General features: G+C 36.2%; 1 protein-coding gene across 4 annotated transcripts in view; it reads left to right on the top strand.

Moving 5' to 3' along the window:
- Window positions 1–20,628, top strand: part of TTC39B (tetratricopeptide repeat domain 39B) — a 76,557-nt gene that overhangs the window by 41,799 nt on the left and 14,130 nt on the right. For 3 of the 4 annotated variants that reach the window (XM_083817122.1, XM_083817124.1, XM_083817123.1), the window contains 14 exons: window positions 5,942–6,046; window positions 8,633–8,764; window positions 9,747–9,823; window positions 11,087–11,154; window positions 13,164–13,228; window positions 13,400–13,505; window positions 14,912–14,977; window positions 16,077–16,185; window positions 17,066–17,133; window positions 17,221–17,280; window positions 17,604–17,765; window positions 18,807–18,898; window positions 19,298–19,418; window positions 20,499–20,610. In XM_083817122.1, coding sequence (XP_083673248.1) covers window positions 5,942–6,046; window positions 8,633–8,764; window positions 9,747–9,823; window positions 11,087–11,154; window positions 13,164–13,228; window positions 13,400–13,505; window positions 14,912–14,977; window positions 16,077–16,185; window positions 17,066–17,133; window positions 17,221–17,280; window positions 17,604–17,765; window positions 18,807–18,898; window positions 19,298–19,418; window positions 20,499–20,610 — 1,343 coding nt within the window. Of the gene's footprint in view, window positions 1–5,913; window positions 6,047–8,632; window positions 8,765–9,746; window positions 9,824–11,086; window positions 11,155–13,163; window positions 13,229–13,399; window positions 13,506–14,911; window positions 14,978–16,076; window positions 16,186–17,065; window positions 17,134–17,220; window positions 17,281–17,603; window positions 17,766–18,806; window positions 18,899–19,297; window positions 19,419–20,498; window positions 20,611–20,628 lie in introns of all 4 variants that reach the window. The other variant, XM_083817125.1, reaches the window with a different exon arrangement.

The raw sequence follows: 20,628 nt of genomic DNA on the forward strand, positions 1-20,628 counted from the left end.
TCTATTTACAGATGCTATTTTTGGAATTAGCTAATAAAATCGAGTATTCTGCAAAACTTTCATTAGGAATTACTCTTATGTCTTGATGCTATTCTTTTTGAGAGCTTGATGCTTAAGATTTTTAAAGGAGACATGTAAACACATGTACATTTCTTTATTACTCATACAAATACTTTAATTTGAACAATTTTATTCATATATTCATACACAGTCTAAATACACTAATATACATTTTCTTTGCTTATATTTAGTAAATTAAAACGCTTATCAGGACAATATTGAGTAACAAGGATAGGATCAGATGCATACTTATTTCTGATGATCTTTGTTAATGGGAAACATTTAACCAGTTGAACAGATGTAAATGAAGTTTAAAGTCCACTGTTTTGCCAAATAGTCAGGGTGCTTCATAGCCTAGATTCAGTGGTTTTCTCCATCCAGACTCTGGAAAGAATTTTACTTCAGGAGTATGAACAGTTGTTAAGATCTCAGGCCTTGGCAGGTGTCCAAACTAAATACTCAGATGGGTTATTTTTTCTGGATTAAAAGCTACAGTATGCAAAAATACAAAACAAGTTTGTGGTTCATAGAATCATAGAATATCCTGAGTTGGAAGGGACCCATAAGGATCATCAAGTTCAACTCCTGCCACCACACAGGTCTGCCCAAAAGTTTAGACCATGTGACTAAGTGCACAGTCCAGTCTCTTCTTAAATTCAGACAGGCTTGGTGCAGCGACTACTTCACTGGGGAGCCTGTTCCAGCGTGCAACCACCCTCTCGGTGAAGAACCCCTTCCTGATGTCCAGCCTAAACTTCCCCTGCCTCAGCTTAACACTGTTCCCACAGGTCCTATCACTGGTGATAACAGAGAATAGGTCACCTGCCTCTCCACTCCCTCTCGCGAGGAAGTTGTAGGCTGCGATGAGGTCCCCCCTCAGCCTCCTCTTCTCCAGGCTGAACAGGCCCAGTGACCTCAGCCGCTCCTCATATGTCTTCCCCTCTAGGTGCTTCACCCTCTTCGTTGCCCTCCTCTGGACACTCTCCAACAGTTTAATGTCCTTGTTGTACTGTGGTGCCCAGAACTGCACACAGTACTCGAGGTGAGGCCGCACCAGTGCAGAGTAGAGCGGGACAATCACTTCCCTCGACCGACTAGCGATGCCGTGCTTGATGCACCCCAGGATACGGCTGGCCCTCCTGGCTGCCAGGGCACACTGCTGGCTCATATTCAACTTATAATCAACCATAACCCCCAGATCCCTCTCTGCGGGGCTGCTCTCCAGCGTCTCATCGCCCTGTCTGTACGTATAGCCAGGGTTGCCCCGTCCCAGGTGCAGGACCCGGCACTTGCTTTTGTTAAACTTCATGTGGTTGGTGATCGCCCAGCTCTCCAATCTGCCCAGATCTCTCTGCAAGGCCTTTCCACCCTGATCCGAATCCACAACTCCTCCAAGTTTGGTGTTGTCGGCAAATTTGCTCTGAACACCTTCTAGTCCTACATCCAAATCATTTATAAAGACATTGAAGAGGACTGGCCCTAAAATGGAGCCGTAAGGGACCACACTAATGACCATCCGCCAGCCAGATGTGGCCCCATTAACCACAACCCTTTGAGCCCTGCCCATCAGCCAATTGCTCACCCATCGTATGATGGTTTTGTTTAGCTGTACGCTGGACATTTTGTCCAGTAGGATCCTGTGGGAAACTGTGTCATAAGCTTTGCTGAAGTCCAAAAAGATCACATCAGCTGGTTTCCCTTGATTGACTAGATGGGTGATCTTATCATAAAAGGAAATCAAATTTGTTAGGCAGGACCTACCCCTCATGAACCCACGTTGGCTGGGACCAGTGATTGCATTGTCCCCCAGGTGCACTTCAATAACTTCAAGGATCATCCTCTCCATAATTTTACCAGGCACTGACGTGAGACTGACAGGCCTGTAATTGCTAGGGTCTTCTTTCTTACGCTTCTTGAAAATTGGCACAACATTTGCCAGCTTCCATACTGGCTTTGATACTTTTTTTTCCCTTAAACTAAAGATACAGAAAGAGTGAATGTGTGATGTGAAGAGAGAAATACTCTGTATGTCCCCCACAAGGGTTTCTTGGTCTGTGGTTTGTTTTTTTTTGTTTTTTTTTTTCCCTTCAGAAATGAATGGTGGAAAGTGTCTTCAGTATAAGAATTGTAAGGCAAAGAGATTTACATTTAAGATTTTGTATTTGATGTTCTAATTTTTCACAGTTTTTTTTTTTTCAAGTTTAGGTCTGAGAAGTCAAAGTCTCCTGTTAATATCAGTGCAAGTAGCCTCACAAAGATAAAGAAGCCTGTGTGCACTGAAACTAGAAGAAGGAAGTTCTTAAGCCCTGTGTCACCAATAGCAAATAGCTGTTTTCTGGTTAAAAACAAACAAACAAACCTGAATGCTTAATATACCACTTTCCATTTTCCCCTCATCAAGGAGGAGCTGGTAGGAAGGATTAATCAGGTTGTTAAACACTTAGAGGAGAGAGTCCGAAATCAAAGAGATTAAGCAAACCTTATTAAAAGGGAAAAACAGAAATTGTATGTGATCTGTTGAAGTTGTAAAGAAAATGGTGTCTAGTTTTGTAGCCATCTTGGAATAACGCTACTATGTCGGCTTCCCCCCCCCCCCCCCCCCCCCCCACTTTTCATTGAGAGGTGAGATTCAGAGATTTGTCATAATATATGTAGCAGGGGGGAAACTGAAAAATAAATGTATGGATTTACTCAAATACACTGCTATCATTGAGTAGCCTTTATTATCAACAGTCCAGTGAAGATAATTCATACAAACCTATATACTGAAAGATTTAGGACTTGGAAAATGAAGAAGAAAGAAGGGAAAACAACCATCACTCTTTTTTTTTTTTACAGTTCATTTGCAAAACTTCAACCGAAGTAGTCCCAAAGCTATGGCTTATAATAAAACCAAAGAATTTACATTTAAATGCACACTGTAAACTTTCTGAATAAAGATAAAATATCATAATATATTCATTTAATTAACGTAACTAACATGTAAAAAATGAATGTCTAGATAACAGATTGGGCACAATTAGCCAGCATAGTATGAGTTGTGAATTGTACCCTTATATTCTGTATTTATATTGTATCTTATATTCTGTGTGAAGAGCAGCATGCAAACAACAACAAAATGCTGACTCTTTTTCATCTGCATTTTGTTATTATTATTTATGTATTTTTATGTAGACCTAAATAAAGTTTCCATGCAACAACTTTCCTGATGTATTTTTTTAAAAAAGTAGAAGGCAGGTTGCATGTCTAGCTTAAAGATAGCTAAGTGAGAGAACATAAATGAATACAGGCAATGGGACACTGGGTTGTGTAGGCTAGAGATCAAAAGAACACAAATGGGTTAGATTTGCTCTCCATACGTTACTAATTAGTACTGGCTAGTAAAGACTTCAGTTACCTGTACCTATACAGCAGGGCAGTCATGAGCCACATTACAGTCCTAGTTCCCCAGGCATTCACTTAGGACAAGATACTGGGTGAAATCTGGGAGCGCAATCCTCTGGCAGTGAATCTTAAGCACCTGGGGAAGGAGAAGGCTGCTGTGCTGAGAAGACTCTTACTCTGTTTGCCTGTATCCCCAGCATGCCCCAAGGAGAAAATCTGTACAGGAAGTTCAGTAAAGCTCAGCGAGATGAAGAGCAGTGAAAAGACTGGATCATGAGGAGTTTGTTGAAATCTAGACTTTGCTGTATGGTGCAAGTAGCAAAGTAAGGGTTACAAAAATACATCTCGAGAATCAGTATTATATTTTGTGCCCTTTTGTCAGGACTTGTGTAGCTTAACTGTGTTATACCTTCTTTCATAAAGCAGACATGCTGGCAAGTTGTAGTGTTGTCAGAAGATACTAGGAATATCAGAATCAGTGAGATGTCTAATAAATATTTTAAATTTTCAGGTGAGGAGAAGCCTCTAGATGACCAGCAATAGAGTGCAAGGACTGGTAACATATCACAACCATAGGTATCCCCAACAACCAAGTTGTCATGCATAAGCAAAGACTTCCAAGGAAATAGAAACTTTGCCTTTGATGAGCTTTCTACTGGGCTTTAATTTCTAGAAATTATTCTTGAAATAATTGCATTAGGAAGAGAGTTAGAGCCAGGATGTAAAGAGGACCTGTACCTTTATCTCATCACTTAAATAAAAAAAAGGGCTTTTGAGGGTCATGAAAGCATATGTTCTTAGACAAATGGCTAAAGTGGTATTAGTTCATCAAGGCCTTGTTACTTGCTTTTACTGTTCTGTAGTATTTTGTTAATTCAAGAGATTTATAAAAGACAAAAAGTAAAATAAACTGTAAAATTATTAAAATATTTGAACAAGGGTTACTTTTCCTTTGTTGACAAAAGCTACTGTAAAATCATGGTAGTATGTGATCGTGCATATGTGATTTCTATTGTCAGTTGGCCAAAACCTTCTATATTATTTTTGTAGGGATTGCTTCAATATTATAATCAGCAGAGCACCATCAAATAAGAACAACAAAAAATCTGTCCCTAAATAATATCTAGTGTGTAGATTTCTACTCTTTTTTGGCCAAACTATGCCATGGCTCAAGGCCCAGGATGTGTGACACTTTTTTGTTTGTTTTTGTTTGTTTGTTTTTAAACAGTATCTTGAAGACAGATTGGGAAGGAAGTGAACTGTTGGGCAATTCACAGATATGAAGTGCAAAATCTGCCTCTTGGTAGGCTCAGTAAATAGATCTTTAGTAGTTTCAAAGTACTCAGTTACAGATTTTGTATCTCTACAGAAGGATGAATTTTTCAAGTACTGCTCTAAAAAAAAGAGAAGAAAGCTGAAAAAGTGTTTTTGGAGGTCATTTAGTCTTATCCTAATTTTCTGCCCCAGAAGAAATACAAAAAGCATAACTAATAATTTAAAGCTTTATTTTGGTGATGGAGAGTGCTAGAGGGGAGGGGAAATTGATTATTCTGTGTGAAAACCTGTCCAATCATATTCTAATATCCCCCCTCCCCCCCCTTTTTTTTCATGTGTGCGTTTTATGTTCAGATTTAGAACAGATGCGTTCACTGTTGTTTGTCTTTCATAAATTCCTCCTTCAGGATTCTTCTCTTCTGGTCAGCACTTAAATATTCATCTCATGGACATGATCTGTTGCTTACCACTGCTTAACCTTTCTCGAATAAAGCCCATTATAGAGCCTAAACCTGTTGTTTTAAAGCTGTAGACAGATTATCTTTCCCAGATCCAGCTGTTCTGATTAAACGCTATGTAGCTGCTAGCTGTTCTTTACTACCAAGAATGCCCAGTGTGCTACCTGTTCCACTCATGGAGCAATTTGTGAGCGCTCCCAATGTCCAACAAAACTGGCTGAGGTAACACTTGTTAGATGCCTTGCTCTTAAGCAAGTGCAAGTGACTTTGCTTGAAGTGAATCGGGAAGAACAAAAGCTTTTTGCATGGCTGCAAGCCACTAGACAGGTCTAGTTTTGGACGTAGCTGTTTAGAGTGAATGTCTGTTTACTAGCTTTCTTGAATAAGAGTATTACTGTGTCATCTCTCTCCAGACTTAGATCTGAATACAAAATCTGACATTACATTTGTGTTAATACTGAGATGTGAGAGCTTAGGCACAATAACCTGTGTATTTGTTATACAAGTAGTAGTAAAAATGACTCCATTGCATACTGACTGGTAAACAGAGGATGACAAAGCCATAAACATCACTTTAGTAAGAAAAGAGAGTATTCCTGTGTAGCATGGATAAAGTGATAAGAATCTGACCTGGTTTTGTAAAGTCAGATTTTGAAAATGAACAATAAAATTGCTATGTAAGACCTGTGGAGTTATATAAGAAATATATATATAAATATATAAAATACATTTACAGATTGACTAAACTAAGATTCTTTTTTTAGGGCATCCAAAATGGATCTCAAGACAGCTCTGGAAGAATGTTCAATGGCACTGAATTTATTTCTAAACAATAAGTTCTCTGAAGCCCTGGAATTACTTCGTCCATGGTGAGATCATGTTATTTGCTTATGTTACTGTAAACAGATAGTGTGAAATGTGATAAGTGGTAGCTGAAGATTAATTTATAGCTCTGAAAATAATAGCTTTCATTTATTCCCTCTCGTCCAGAATCATTTCTCAGTATTCTGGGCCTGTAGCAGTGCACATATTTCTCCTTAAGTCCATCACAGACCTGTTAATGAAGCACTTAATTGGTTTGTTACAGTTTATCATTCAAGTTGTCTTTTCTAGTGCATAATGAAAAAATGGAAGAACAAGACCTTATCCAATGTATCTTTGATCAGAGAATTTGTGCAACGGAGCTGCTTTTTGAGCAGATTAGTAAAGCTAATTAGGAAAACTGAATTCTCTTTCTAATGCTTTTTAAAATAAATTACATCTGTGTGACAGTAGTGTTTACTTTTAAATCAAATCTTTCAGTTTAATGACTGTCTATCTTCTGCCCTGTTGCATTTGCTCAGTATAATTAAGTCTTCATAAATTGATGGAAACAGTTATGTAGCATGTTCTAGAGAGTGTGTGTGCTTTTGCTTTCATACTATCACTGTAATAAGAACAGTGTTGATAAACTTGGAAATAAACAATATCAATGGTTTATCTGCTTGCTCTGTTAGTTGTTCTGACTTTCAAGTTTTTGAAAGTACTCTCTTACCACTTCACTGAGATAAGATACAGAGGGGGCAGATCCCTTAGGAGTAGTGCTGAAGCCTATAAGAAATAGTACAAGCTAATTTGTTCTGGAAGGTGTTGCTAATAGTCACGCCAAATCATCTGCTGGGTCTCTTTCCATATCCGCATCCATTACAAGTGTAGGTAGCTAGAGGATACTGAAAGGTTGGTTGGGTGAGGGTAGCTGGCCTGTGACTGTGGGGAAAAGAAATACAGGCAGCTGGGATCAAACTCAAATTCATGGTCCTTTTCCTGTCTGCCTCCTGAAGATGCATGTAGTGGGTATTTCAGTGAGGGGTTCCTGTAGCACATGTAGGTAGAGTGGCATAAAGTTCTTGCTCTGTTGCTTGGTAATAGTAAGTTGGAGTAAAAATGATGTGTTGGTGATTTTAAGAAGGTAGACTACAAGATTACATGTAGTAGAGCAACATTTTGAGAACTCCCAGCTGCACTTCTGTATGCTAAAACTTTATTTTGGGGTATTATTGCAAAATACTTAGTACCACACACAAGGTTTGTGCATGTATGTATTAATGAATGCACATACATATATTTCCAAAATTTTAATATATATTTCCTTATATATATTATTTTGCCTTATAAAATAAAAAAGCACTGTAATTCATACCCCATTTTATACTGCAGTTTTTTTACATATAGTGAAGTGTTTGTTTCAGTTGATGTATGCTATGAAGAAAAATAATATTATAAACTCCATGGTTTCAGTACTTTGATTCCCTGGCAGCTAATAGACTCTGAGCCTCTTATACAGTATATTCAGCTAATCTGCAAAGGAGGACTTAGCCCAGCAAAGAAACAAAAAGCCACCTTTCAAAAAGTAAAAGCCCAATTGTTTTACAGAAAAATAGCCTTTTAATTAAAGTTAGACTTGAGTCTTTAAAATACCTAAATAAAAATAAGGGAAAGAGTTGACATCTTTAAAAAATAAACATCCCAAGGATCTGTCTTCCTTTCATCTGCCAAAGTTTTCTGTCTTCAAAACTGTGCTTGTGGTGTGGCTCGTTGATTGAAAAAACGTTGAGGAAACTGGAGAGGATCTAGCAAAGGGCTAGCAGGATAGCTAGAAAACTAATACATATGACTCCTGAGATTGTAAGCTGAGCTTGTTTCAGTTTGGCAAAAAAGACTTAGGGGATTAATCTAATAGTGGTTTGTAGCTATTTGAGGGGAAGTTGCAAAGATAGAGATAGTCTTATCCATAGTGGCAGATGGTAAAACAAGAGGCAGTTGCCATAAGTTGAAGCTTAGGAGGTTCAAACTGGTCATTAGGAAAAAGTACGTCGAATGACTAGTACAGCACCAGAGGAGTGGGCAGATTTCATTTTCCTGAAGCTTTCAAAACGCAGCTGGTAGGTTTCACTCCAGTTTCCCCTTGCCAACAGTTGCTTTGATTGTGTGATAAATTTTTTTGGATGTTATGAAAGCCAGGCTGATTCACAGTAGCCTTTTATGCAGGACTGAGCACATGGGTACTGGCCTTTCACAGATACAGATCGTTGTATCTCTGGATCAGTTACTAATTTTATAAGGATGTCCCTACCTCTTATGTTAAGTGAAAGCAGAGCTGAAGGAGTATTTATGTCAAGGCTTAATTAGCTAAATTAAACAGATACGCCAGTGGACTATAAATGGGAGTATAATTAAGTGCAAATGTTTGTGTAACCCAGTTTGAATATTTTCTGGGACTTGCTGCAAGTCCCTTGTAGAGGTAGACAAGTAGCACTGTGGGGAAGATTGTATTTACTTGGTTGTCCCTAACTCTATTTTCTTGCTTTATTCTTCTGTCTTTACACAAACTCATGTAGGTGTCTCAGACAGCATTTAATTTTGTCTTTTAATTTAAATTTTGGTTAAAATGCACAAGACTTGTATGTTTGCCGTAGGTCTAAAGATAGTATGTACCATGCCCTCGGATACAGCACTATTTTAGTTATGCAAGCTGCTATGACCTTTGAACAACAGGATATACAAATGGGAATTTCTACAATGAAAGAAGCTTTGCAAACCTGCCAAAGGTAAACTTGAGAAATTTACATTTATGAGGTACTTTTTTTTGAGGTTCCTCATTTATGATTTTTTTTTTTTTTTGCTATGCATCATGTTAAATTGTAATGTCGTAATTTCATTGATGGGGCCCTGCCCTTTTCAGTATGCAGAAGAGTGTAAACAGATGATAAGCAAATGCTTAATATTTGTAGTGACTTACTTTCTGGCTTGTAAAAGGCAGTCCTTTTCTGAATGTAGAGTTGTGTATTTGGCTTCTGCATAAGGCTGAGGTATTTGTAAATAGCAGTGAATGCGTTTTTGTAATGGCATACCTTAAGATAAACCATCACCTTATAATATGAATAATTGAGGTCTGTTAAAACAAAGATGTGTGACTGATACGGGATGTCCAGTGTAAAATTCCATATCTGACATAAATACGTCAGTATTTTATGACCTTTTATGTTCTCATTTTTGTTGAAAACGTAGCTCCTTGATTTTCATTGTAGTTCTGAGATCAGGTTTGAGAACAAATGGAAGAATAACTTCAAATTTTTATGATTTTTTTAAGTGTCTTGCCCAGCATTATAAAGAACTCTGCAGCAGTTTTGTTAATTACCTTGTGTGACTTTTTCTCAAAAGTCTTGTTTTAAAAGCTAGAGGTCCAGTGAGAAACTGTTTAGCATGTGATACATGTGATTCATTCCCCAGCAGTGTTCTTGCATGTGAGCTGAGTTAGGCGGGAACCCCGTGGTTGGAACCAGGGAATGGTATGCTCTTGTATACTTAGCATAGATTAAATGCATACTTGAAAGGTAATTTAAGGTTGCATAGGCTTCTGGGCCTGTCAGCGGCCATGATTAGACTAAAAAAATTGTAGCTATTGACCTTCCTAAGAATGTCTACAATTTGTGGTTGGAAATAGTTAAGAATTATAAATAAGTTCAAGTTCTTGTTGAAATGTCACTTATGCTACATGGGTTTCTTTTCTTCCATGTATGACTGATTCAGATTCAGGAAAAGAAACACAGTGGTAGAGTCCTTGTCCAATCTAGTTTCTAAACAGTCAGTGGATCAGTTGAGTGAAGGTAAGTGGTTTATAATACAATTAAAATAACAAAATGAAAAAAGCTCAAGAACACCCAGCCAACGCACACTAATATGCTTAACTCTTTAATTTGACTTCAGTGTCTTACAGTTAAAAAACAAGAAACAACCCCCTCCCCCCCTCAAAACCCTGCATGTTCCATCTTCAAATATTGCAAAGTCCTTTGGGAGCAATGCTGCTTAATGCAGACCAATCACTTATGTGTCCTTTTCAATGCATAGTTTCATGAAATGGTGTATACAGGCCTATTTATTAGTCTGACCATGCATGATGAAGTAAGAGAGCAATGCTTTTGACAACCAGTTGCAGGACTGAGGAGAGGTTTTGTGTTGTTTTTTTTATTTTCTTTTTTTTTTTTTTTAACTTAAGACGATTGCCAAAAGGTTTAAGAATCATTGGTGCTGTGGAATAAGTCCTTATCCTTAGTTGTATTTGAATCTGAATATATTAACAAGTTTTGTGCTTGTCTGTTTTGCCTTAAGGTGTTTTGGGAAATGGTATCAGTACATTGTTCATGGCTCTGAAAATGCTGATCTACTATTTCCGATTCAGGCAGAATCAAGTATGCATTTTTTTCTAACCTGACACAAAAGAACCCTCTTAAATACTGGACACGTCAAACTCACCATGTGTGCATTGTACATACAGCAGCCTTATGCATGTGGCTGGTCTTGCAGCATGCAGTTACTCTCACTGCAGAGTAACTTGTGTCGTGTGTTAAGTCAAATGTTCTTTAGTGGTGCATGAGGACAGAAAGTCTGCCTGGGGCTTTCAGATTGCTTAGCATGACTCAGTAAAAACCTGTTTGTAACATCCTACTGGACTTAGGAAACAGCTGAGCTATTGTGAATGTTACTGTTCGTCTGCAGAAGTTTTCTAAGACATGGAAGGAGTGTTTGAGGAACTAGTTTCTTTAGGCTGATTTTTAAACGTAGTATCAATGCACAGTGCAGGATATCATCCTCCAGAATGGTAAATAGCTTTTGCCAAAGGCGGAAGACAGCACTGGCAAGATCAAGGTTTTTGTCTGAGGAGAGGTGAAACAGAAAACTATTTTTAGCTAGCTTCTGAATTACTAGTTCTGATGGGATCTCTTTGTTACAGCTGCTATCCAGCAGTTATCAAAAGAGCAATGGCAGAATCCTACTTCTTCTTGGCAGCATTTTATTTGTTCCATTGACCTCGAGATGAGAATATTGACAACAGCTATGTTGACAGTAGATAACTTTTCTTTCTTGTATAGAGGAAATGCATGCTGAAATCTGCTATGCTGAATGTTTACTGCAGAAAGCAGCTCTCACCTTTGTACAGGTAAAATCAACTGTTCATTTTGTATCTCTGTGTAATAGTTTAATGGAAGGATGTTCATGCTTGTAGAACATAATCCCCACAGTAGATAAGTTATTAAAAAAACAAACTTCTTCCTATTTGAATGAATGTTACGTCATGACAGTGATTGAAAGTACAGCAAATGCTGTGCTATCCAGCAAAACTCTTGCTTTTTGTTTTGCTTCTATGAATAACCAAAGATATTATTGTTACCCAGGAATGAAAAACTGAAGGTACTATACAGATGGTAGATTTAAATTATAATGCCATCACTTCTAAAATAGTCTACGAGTTCTTCAAAAAGACATTCAAATATGAGGAAACATATGAGGAAGTGTTGTTTTAAAGTGCAGTGTTTTTTTTTGTTTTTTTTTTTTTCCACAAAAAAGATGGAATGTTACCAACTTAAAATATTACACCTGATGTGTGCTTGTCTTTAATTCAGTATCACTCTCTCTGCCCCTTTGAAATATTGTCAGGAACAATATAGTAATGAATTATTATAAAATGGGCATGCCTTAGCATTGCTGAGGTAATCTTATGGTTCACAGAAGGATCTGCACTTTGCTGCTGTCTTACGCTTCTTGTTTAGCTTGTGTTTCAGAGACTTAATGTTAGTGATCTAAAAATTGGTTAGAAAACAGGAGTTGTTTCCTCATACTTTCCTTGCTTGTGTGGATGTTCAACAAATGTTTAATTAACGTATTTTAGATAATTCCTTCAGATATAAATTATGAGAAAGCAGTGAAGCACAGAGACATATTAAGATCAGATGGGTCTAAAAGGTTAATTTAGCTCAGCTTTATAAACCACTTAATACAATACTTAGGCCAGAAGTGTCAGGAAATGTTAGTAGTGGAATGCCAGTCTTATAACTGCCTTTCTCTTTTCCTAATCAAACAAGAGCAAACCACTTTTTGGTTGTTTGTTTGCTTCTTGATTTTGTTTTTAAGCATGAAAGAATTTTTAAATATGTGTCTTCAACTTTGGGACTGTATGAAATGAAACACCTTTAAGGGAAGTGTATCCTTTCTCTTAAGCAACATCTGCCTGTCCATCATTTCAGTTCCATTGCAGTTTGCTGTAATACCCTACTCTGCTGATTGCTGCTATACCCCATATTTTTCATCCTTGACTGACCTTGATTCATCTGAGGATGATGATGATAATGAAAATGTAGTCAGTCAGAAAGAGGTAGCAAGAATGCTTGTACTAAAACATCTGCATTTGGTCGTCCAGTCTTTTAGACAGAACAGTTGAGGTTTTTCAAAATGATGATCCGTTTATGGAAGCCAACATTTCCTTCAGTTCCTGATTCTGATGCTCTTCTAATACTTCTTTTTATTTTTATTTTTCATGTCGTACATGCTGTACTTGGGTATTTAAATGGGACTCTTTAAATGCCTGCACGCATTCCCCTTCTGTGTTAATTCTAAGAGAAAAAATCTCTCCTGCTTAATTGTTAACCATCTTGCTATTCAGGAACTTATTTTTGATGGCTAATAGATTGTGGCTTTGATTTTCTAGAGGTGAATAAACACGTGTTGGGTAGTACGTGTAGTTACTGTTATTAGCAATGGGAATTAATCTGTTTAGGGGAGTTTTTGGTTTATCTTCTGCCAGGTCTTGGGCTTGCTTGTGTGTGTCAGAAACGGCTTTCCAAATTTTTTGTAAAGATTCCTACAGCACCATCTGGTGGAGAGTTTTTTTTTTTCACTTAGATGCATTAGAAATTTAGTTAATAGTAGCTCTGATCACTCTGCTTCTTTTTAGGGTGTAAAACTTGTCACATACAACAGAAAAATGTTTCCCTAACAACTTAATGCATTTGCTAACTTTAGTCTTAGAGATTATTCTAATAACTGAAATACATTTTTAAAATTTCAATGCATTTTAAGTCCTAAATCAATTAAAATGTAGCTTGAAGATTATGTCTGTGTATATGTAATAACTAAAAACATATTTTGTATAATTAATATTTTTTGTTTCAGGATGAAAATATGATCAACTTTATCAAAGGCGGCCTCAAAATTAGGACAAGTTATCAAATATACAAGTAAGTCCTTAGAAAACACTGAGGTTCAATGTCGGTATAAGGAGGTGCATTAATGCCTCCAAATTAATATATATATATATATATATATATATATATAAATTATAATGATTATACTTCATATAGTTTCTAAGTCATGTTTCCCATCTCCCCCCTTTTTTCCTGTATCAAAAGAGAATGTCATCAGGTGCTACAGATGACTCAGGGGAACAAAAGCAAAAATGAAACTTATCACCAATTTGAAGGAGGAGTAAAACTTGGAATTGGAGCATTCAATTTGGTATGACTCTTTCAGACTGTATAAAGTCCATTGTAGTAATTCTGTAGGATTCTTTGCAAATAGGGTACTGTAATCCTATTTTAAAAATGTTTATAAAATGTTTTAAAAACAGAGGTGCATGTTTTGTAGCTTTTATGCAACATGAAAAGTGTAGTGGCTTTTTGCATGCATGCCTTCTAGGGTCTTTCTACTAATTTATTTTAAATAGTGTTTAATTTTATTTGACTAATTTATTTATGTATTTTTTAAGAGGAAAAGCAGCTACGTCTATCTATCTATGTATAGCAGGACTTTTTAAGATGCTTCTACAGTTGGTTACAGGATCCTCGAATGAATGTTTTTATGGTAACTCTCTCATGTATACCATTCTGTGGCTTCAATGGCATACTGTAGATTGGCACTGTGAATTAATGTAGATCATGAGCAAATTTGGGAGAACAAGCAGTAAGTTGCTGGATTTGTACAAGAGACAACTGGATACATCTGCTAGTGTTTTTATTTACAGTTTACTACATTGTCTTTTCACATACGTCATGACAGCAGTGAGAGTTGATTTTTGCTGGTATTTTAATTTCTGTGTCATTCCAGACTGGAGCTGGCCATTTCTGTGTATGGTCAGAGGAACTCAGGTTTTTATCTACACCTGTCAGTCTTTAAAACCCAAGCAACTGGTAGATGTCTCTGTACACAAGTGCTCAGACCTATCCTATTCTTCATGAAGTTTCCTCAGCAGGAAGCTTAACAGAAAAAGTCTGTTCTGGGCAGTGACTAGAGTGACTGGAGCTCACAAAAACTAACCTTCAAATAGACCTTCCAGTAATGTTTTCTGAAAAGATGGTTGTGATATTTAAAAGCTTTCTGTTGTGTTGAATGTGGAGATTGCAGCTACAAGAGGAGCAAAAAGTGCATGTAAAGGAGGGTAACAACAGCTAATACTTCTAAAAGAATAGCTTTCTGGTCTGCTAATTCCATGCTAGGAACAAGTAGAATTTTGTATACCATTGTATCATTCAACTGGGAATCAAGGAAAATAACAATAGATTGTAAGTGCTACCAAAATAGATAATACTTCCTTCTGATTCCATATGGCTCAAATTTTTTGAGTAATTCTGATCAACTGAAGACAGAAGGATCATTATCTGAAAAACCACAGATGGACTCTGTCTTGCTGTTTCTATGCTGGCTGATCATAAAGAGTTTGAGTTTTCCTTAAGCTGCAAACTGAGTGCATGTTGTTGATCATGCATGTCTATTTTTGAGTTCTTTTGTGTTTTACTTTTTCACTGACATGCAATGGCATTTGATACAGTAGTTAGCATTTTTGGTTGAAGCTTATAGTGGTTTTACACTTTTTTTTGAATGCATGTATTTTTTATATAACTTATTTTGTTTGCAATGTATTACAGATGCTGTCACTTTTACCAGGAAGGATCCTCCGACTTTTAGAATTTATTGGATTTTCTGGCAATAGGGTATGGGATTTGGAATTTTATTTGATTTTTCAAATTAGACTTTTCTCAGGTAACGATTGGGTGTGTTTATTATTATACATTTCACACTAGATGTATAATGATCTACATAGTTGATTAATATTTTAGTGTTATTAAAAAGATAAGTAGGCTAGATTATATAAAATTAGACTTCAGTAGAGACCTTTTCATTCTGTTTATTCCTGTAAAAATTCTAGTTCACTGAGCTTCATAACGAAGCTCTTCGACAATACACATTAGTGCCCTTACTGAAAAGGTGATAAAAGCTGAAAGGAAAGGTGAACAATTTTGTAGTAACACAACATTTTTTGTATGGTGCTTGAATTCTCCTATAACTGAACAAGTTGCTATACAGTAAAACTTTTTTTTTTTTTAAATCAAAACTGTTACAATCTGTTTCTGAAGAGCAACTGGTCTTAAGAAGGGAACCTCTGAGCTCATCTTTTCAATCCCCAAACAGTCAAGCGGTCATTTAATGGGAATAAACTGGAATGGATAGGAAAATGTTTCATATGTAAGAACTGAATAAATCTCCATGAATCTTTTTCAATACTCAGAAATTGTATTGTAGTTTACGAAAACACTGTGTAGAAGTTGGTGTGTTAGTAGAGCTAATATTTTGACCAGAACCTCAAAATAGTGGCTGACTTGACAGGAGAAAATTAAGGATAACCAGGGATTTCTCCGAAGGAAGACTCTTGCGTAGAAGTAGCACTGAAGAGACTGAGAGAGTTTCCTACCAAACATAAAGACATTATTCTAAAAGGCTTATATCCAGAAAGCAGTGGAGAAAAGATTTAGACTTGTGTGGCTGCATGGTCTATGACATTGATACTTCACCAAAGCAGTTAAATGCATGGGTAATTTTATTCAGCATTGACTTAATCTACTCCTTGCTGAGTGCTGTCAGCTGTCAAAACTGTTTTGGTAGAATATTGTGTTGGATCTGAGATAATGAAATGCTGAATTATGAAATATTTGTATTTAAAAGGATAAACAATTCAGGTGAGCTAGAAATGATTAAAAGTACTATAGTACTATACTGATAACTAATTCTTCATGTGTTTGTATTTTTTCTTAGGAGTTAGGCCTCCATCAACTACAGGAAGGTGCATCTGGCAGCAGTTTGAGGGCCATTCTGTGTACTTTCACCCTGCTGGTTTATCATACTTACGTCTCCTTAATCCTTGGTGGGTCCCACTGTGTTCAGTCATGCTACACATTATGATAGATATTTTGTTTTTTGAACTGAATTTAGAAACTGTGGCTATTAGTTTTGTAAGAGGAGTTTGCTGTGTACTTAGTTACGATCTGAAAGTCAAGCCCCTAACAAAGCTATAATTACAAAAACAGCAAGGTAGATATTGTTATATTGACAACTTACTCCATTTGAAGGGCGGTCCTAACATGCAACTGCAAAATATCAGAAAACACTTCTCAGTTCAGATAAGTCCTTATAAATTTACATCAGATACAGAGACAGATACAGAGAAGGCTATCTCCACAAAGAGGTCTGTACTCCTGAATAATCTACTTGGAGGCTCAAACGTGAGGAAATAATTGCTTTTGCCACATGAACATTACTATTAATTCTGTATGCATCTTTGACATACATGTTTATGTTCTTTAGTTTCGAAGTATTTCAGTCCTTGTCCCTTAGGCTCATCAGGAAATTAGGGATAACTTCATTTCTTTCAGGTTCACCCGTACTTTGTAACTGAGCTCAAAATTAGTAAAGTGGGCAGCTGAAGAATGTTTTCATAACTTGCTAGAGCAATTACAGGGACTTGAAAATGGAAAAGGAATTTATAATGGAACGGTTTAAAGAATATTCATATATTTTAACCTTTGTCTAGTTACAGGCATTTGTTATCTTAAATGCTATTATTTCTAGTAGGACAAGAACTGATTTTTATAGAAACATGATCAAATAATATTTCTGCTTTTGAGTAGAGGTGGTCATTCTTTAATTTATTCAAGCCATAAATAGGATTTTGAAACCACAATCTTAATCTGTTACACTTTTTTTTTTTTTTAAGTAGACTAAGGTTGGTTTGTTGTGATTTCTAGGTACAGGGGACACCAGCCTTGAGGAAGCAGACAGTCTCCTTGAACCCTACCTCCAGAAGTTTCCAAATGTGTGTATTCTCAATAAATTTTGTAATAGTAATATATTTCCTTAAGCTTAAAGTAGTAACTAAGTATTTTTCTCCTTTCCTTTCAAGGGTTCCATTATTCTCTTTTATGCTGCCAGAATAGATATACTGAAAGGAAATTTTGAAAAGGTAAATAAATTGTTTTCTTTTTAAGATTTTTATTTGTACAGTGTTCAGCTTGGGGTGAAAAAATATGTATGATTCATCTCGGTAACTATTTTAGTTGGACTGATAATTATGCTCATTTTCCTGTTTGTGTTTACTGTTAATATTGATTCCAGCTCTTATTCTAAGATAGGCTGAGAGAGAAGACTATTTCATTTTTCTAGTCAAGAGTATTCTCTGCTTGGGTGCTACACACGAATTTGCTCTGTAATTAAATGTGGCTCTGTCATGGAGATTGAACCTGTAATTGAACCAATTTTCATTATTCTTACTTATCTAAATCCTAGGCACAGTTAACGTTCCAGGAATGCATAGCAGCCCAGCAAGAATGGAAGCAGATTCATCATCTCTGTTACTGGGAACTGATGTGGTGCTACACATTCCAGCAGAACTGGCTTCAAGCGTATCAGTATGCAGACCTGCTCAGCAAAGAGAACAGGTGGTCTAAGGTAAACGAGCAGGCAGATATTACTGTGTTATACCAGTAGCTGCTCCACAGTTAAATATGCATTTCGGTGTGCAGAATCAGTGTAATTTTTCCTTTCTTATGAACTCAAAAAGGGACTGTGGAACCAAATGGTACGTAAAGTTGTGTGGATAAGGGGGAATTTTTCTTACGGTACCATTACTAGAAATGCTTCAGTCTTGGGGTGCTTATCAGAATTAAGAGAAAGAATAGGGAGAGGAAAGCTGTTAACTTGCAATTGTAACTTCTAATATTTGCTAATAAAACTTGGCAGAAGAAACTGTGTGTGTTTGTTAATTATAAAAAGACAAAAGAAGGCATAGTCAGCAGATGCTTTGTGACATGAAATAAAAGGCTGCTGGAGACGAGATCTCATGCAGGGTAATCTACCTTTTCCTCGTAAAAACTGTTCTTACACTGTGACCCCAGCACAACGTACAAATGTACATCCTTTGTCTGTTCTTTTCTAGGTTGTTCTTTTATGCTTAGTGGAAAAGGGGATATGGCCAGTTTTTGAAAAAAGAGGAAGAGAATAGTATATTCATGTGAAGTGTAAATGTCTTGAACAGAGTTATGGATGTTTCTTTTCTTCTCTGAAAAGTCCCGTTACTGAACTTTCCTTGATTCAATTCTCAGATATATATTGTTTTGTTTGTTTGTTTTTTAGCTTATGACTACATATAACAAATCAGATGACATTCCTGGACTTCAGAATACTTGTATCTGTTATTAACCTATTTCTTTTTTAACAGTTAGTTAGAAGATAGTATATTGTCATGTTCTTTGTAGAAAAGACCTTTAATATTGACTAACTTATTAAGAATATTAGCAAATATACTGAAAATAAAACTATAAATTATGTGAAAAAAGAGATGCGTGGCTAAACTTCAGTAGTTCCACCTGCATGAAAATAACTGGAAACACTTCACTGTAACAGCTGGGGTGAGAGAATTCAGTCCTTATTGCATTGATTGAACGCAACAAATTAGATGCAGTAATATGTGGATTTTTCTTTTTGAAACAGGCAATATATGTATTCCAGAAAGCAGCAATTTTATGTATGCTTCCAGAGGAAGATTTGAAAAGGACTGGTGAGGACATTGTGTCTTTGTTCAGGTAAACATTTATAAAATAACTAGAAGTGCAGTTGTCATGTCCCATCCCCATTCTTGCCCCGCAAATGTTTTTGACTTATATATCTTTGTCTTGTATCATTTGCTCCCTACTTATAACAAGCACCTTTTCTGCTTTTCTCATTATTTTTTAGCATCACTTTGTTTAAAAAGCTGCTTTTATCAGTAACATACATCCTGCATATGCAGGCTGTGTGGTGTGGAGAACATAATATTTTACTAACTGAAATAAGAGCAAATATTTCATATTTTACTAATATTAAGGAAATTATGTATTTAGGCAATCATTAAGTATTCAGGAAATTCTTAATATTTTACTAAATGAAATAAGAAGAAAAACTACATAAAGTGGACTGTCATATCCATTTTTGTCTCCTTTTAGACAAGTGGAAGGTCTAAAACAGAGAATTGCGGGAAAATCTATCCCAACTGAGAAGTTTGCAGTAAGGAAAGCTCGGCGCTATGCATGTTCTCAACCAGTGAAGCTGATATTACCTGCCTTGGTACTTATACTTGCTTTCTTTTTGTTCTTTTTGAATGGGGAAAAAATTAGTATGATTTCTTACATAGGGAAAGAATATTATCATTGGGTACTGTGTGTCCGATAGTTGCATTTTTATTTATTTATTATTTTTAAAGAATTATTGGCATTCATGCAAATGGAATGGCCTTGGGATTTTTGTAAAATGTAGTAGGGGCTGAGTAATGCTATCAACTAGGAGTCCAAAACCAAGGCCAAATTTTCCATGTGAAAGTTCAAACACAGATCATAACTTGTTACTACATGGGGCTGAAAGTCAGCTTCGGATCTACATTGGTTTTTGTCATGTGTAAACACGTTATTTACTGTGACAGGTTCTCAGTCAGTCCCACAGGCTCATTAGGAAATTGACAACAACTTCATTTTTTTCTGAATCATCTGTTCTTCTGGTGAAAATGAAAAGCATTTTTTTTTTGTGTTGAATCTGAGTAAAATGTATAGGAATTGATACTGTACAAATCCTGTTCTACTTTCACATGCTTTTAACTCCAGAAGGCATTAGTAGTGTACAACCTGTTTGTATGTACACCATAATGATACTTCATATATATTTACGCTGAGATTTTGCTATATAGGTAATATAGCAACTACTGGAAGTGGAAAAAAATAATTTGAGAAGGATTTTCTTATGTTAAAGCTCATTAATATAGGAAGAGAAGTCCAAAGAAAGTTCATCCAACAGTTTAAAATTTCGTGGTTCATGTATTTGATTTTGTTTACTCAGTTATATTTAAAGACCTAAGTAATAAAGTTGTCCTGGGCTTCTACAGCACAGTGCTGTTCAGGTGTGAATATGTATTTTTGGTCTTGCTGTCAAATCTAGTATCTTTAAATATAAGAGTTTTTCCACCATGGGTTAAGTAAAAGAAAACATAGTATATTACTATAATAAATGCAAATTAGACAGGACTAAAGAATTGAAATGAGTTTAGCATAATGTAGTTAGTTGGTAGTGTCAATAACACTTTCTTTTAGACTTCAAAGGGATACTCTTCAGTTTAATATTTATGCAATTCTATGGGTGTCTTTGCTTTTTTGTCAGGAAATGATGTACGTCTGGAATGGCTTTGCAATTGTGGGCAAAAGAGCAGATCTCACTGAAAATTTATTGGTAACAATTGAAAAAGAAGAAACTGCTCTACAAAACGAAACTAGTAAGTAATTGACTAAGA

This window comes from Anser anser (genome assembly GCF_964211835.1).
Source record: "Anser anser genome assembly, chromosome: Z".
Classification (NCBI taxonomy): Eukaryota; Metazoa; Chordata; class Aves; order Anseriformes; family Anatidae; genus Anser; species Anser anser.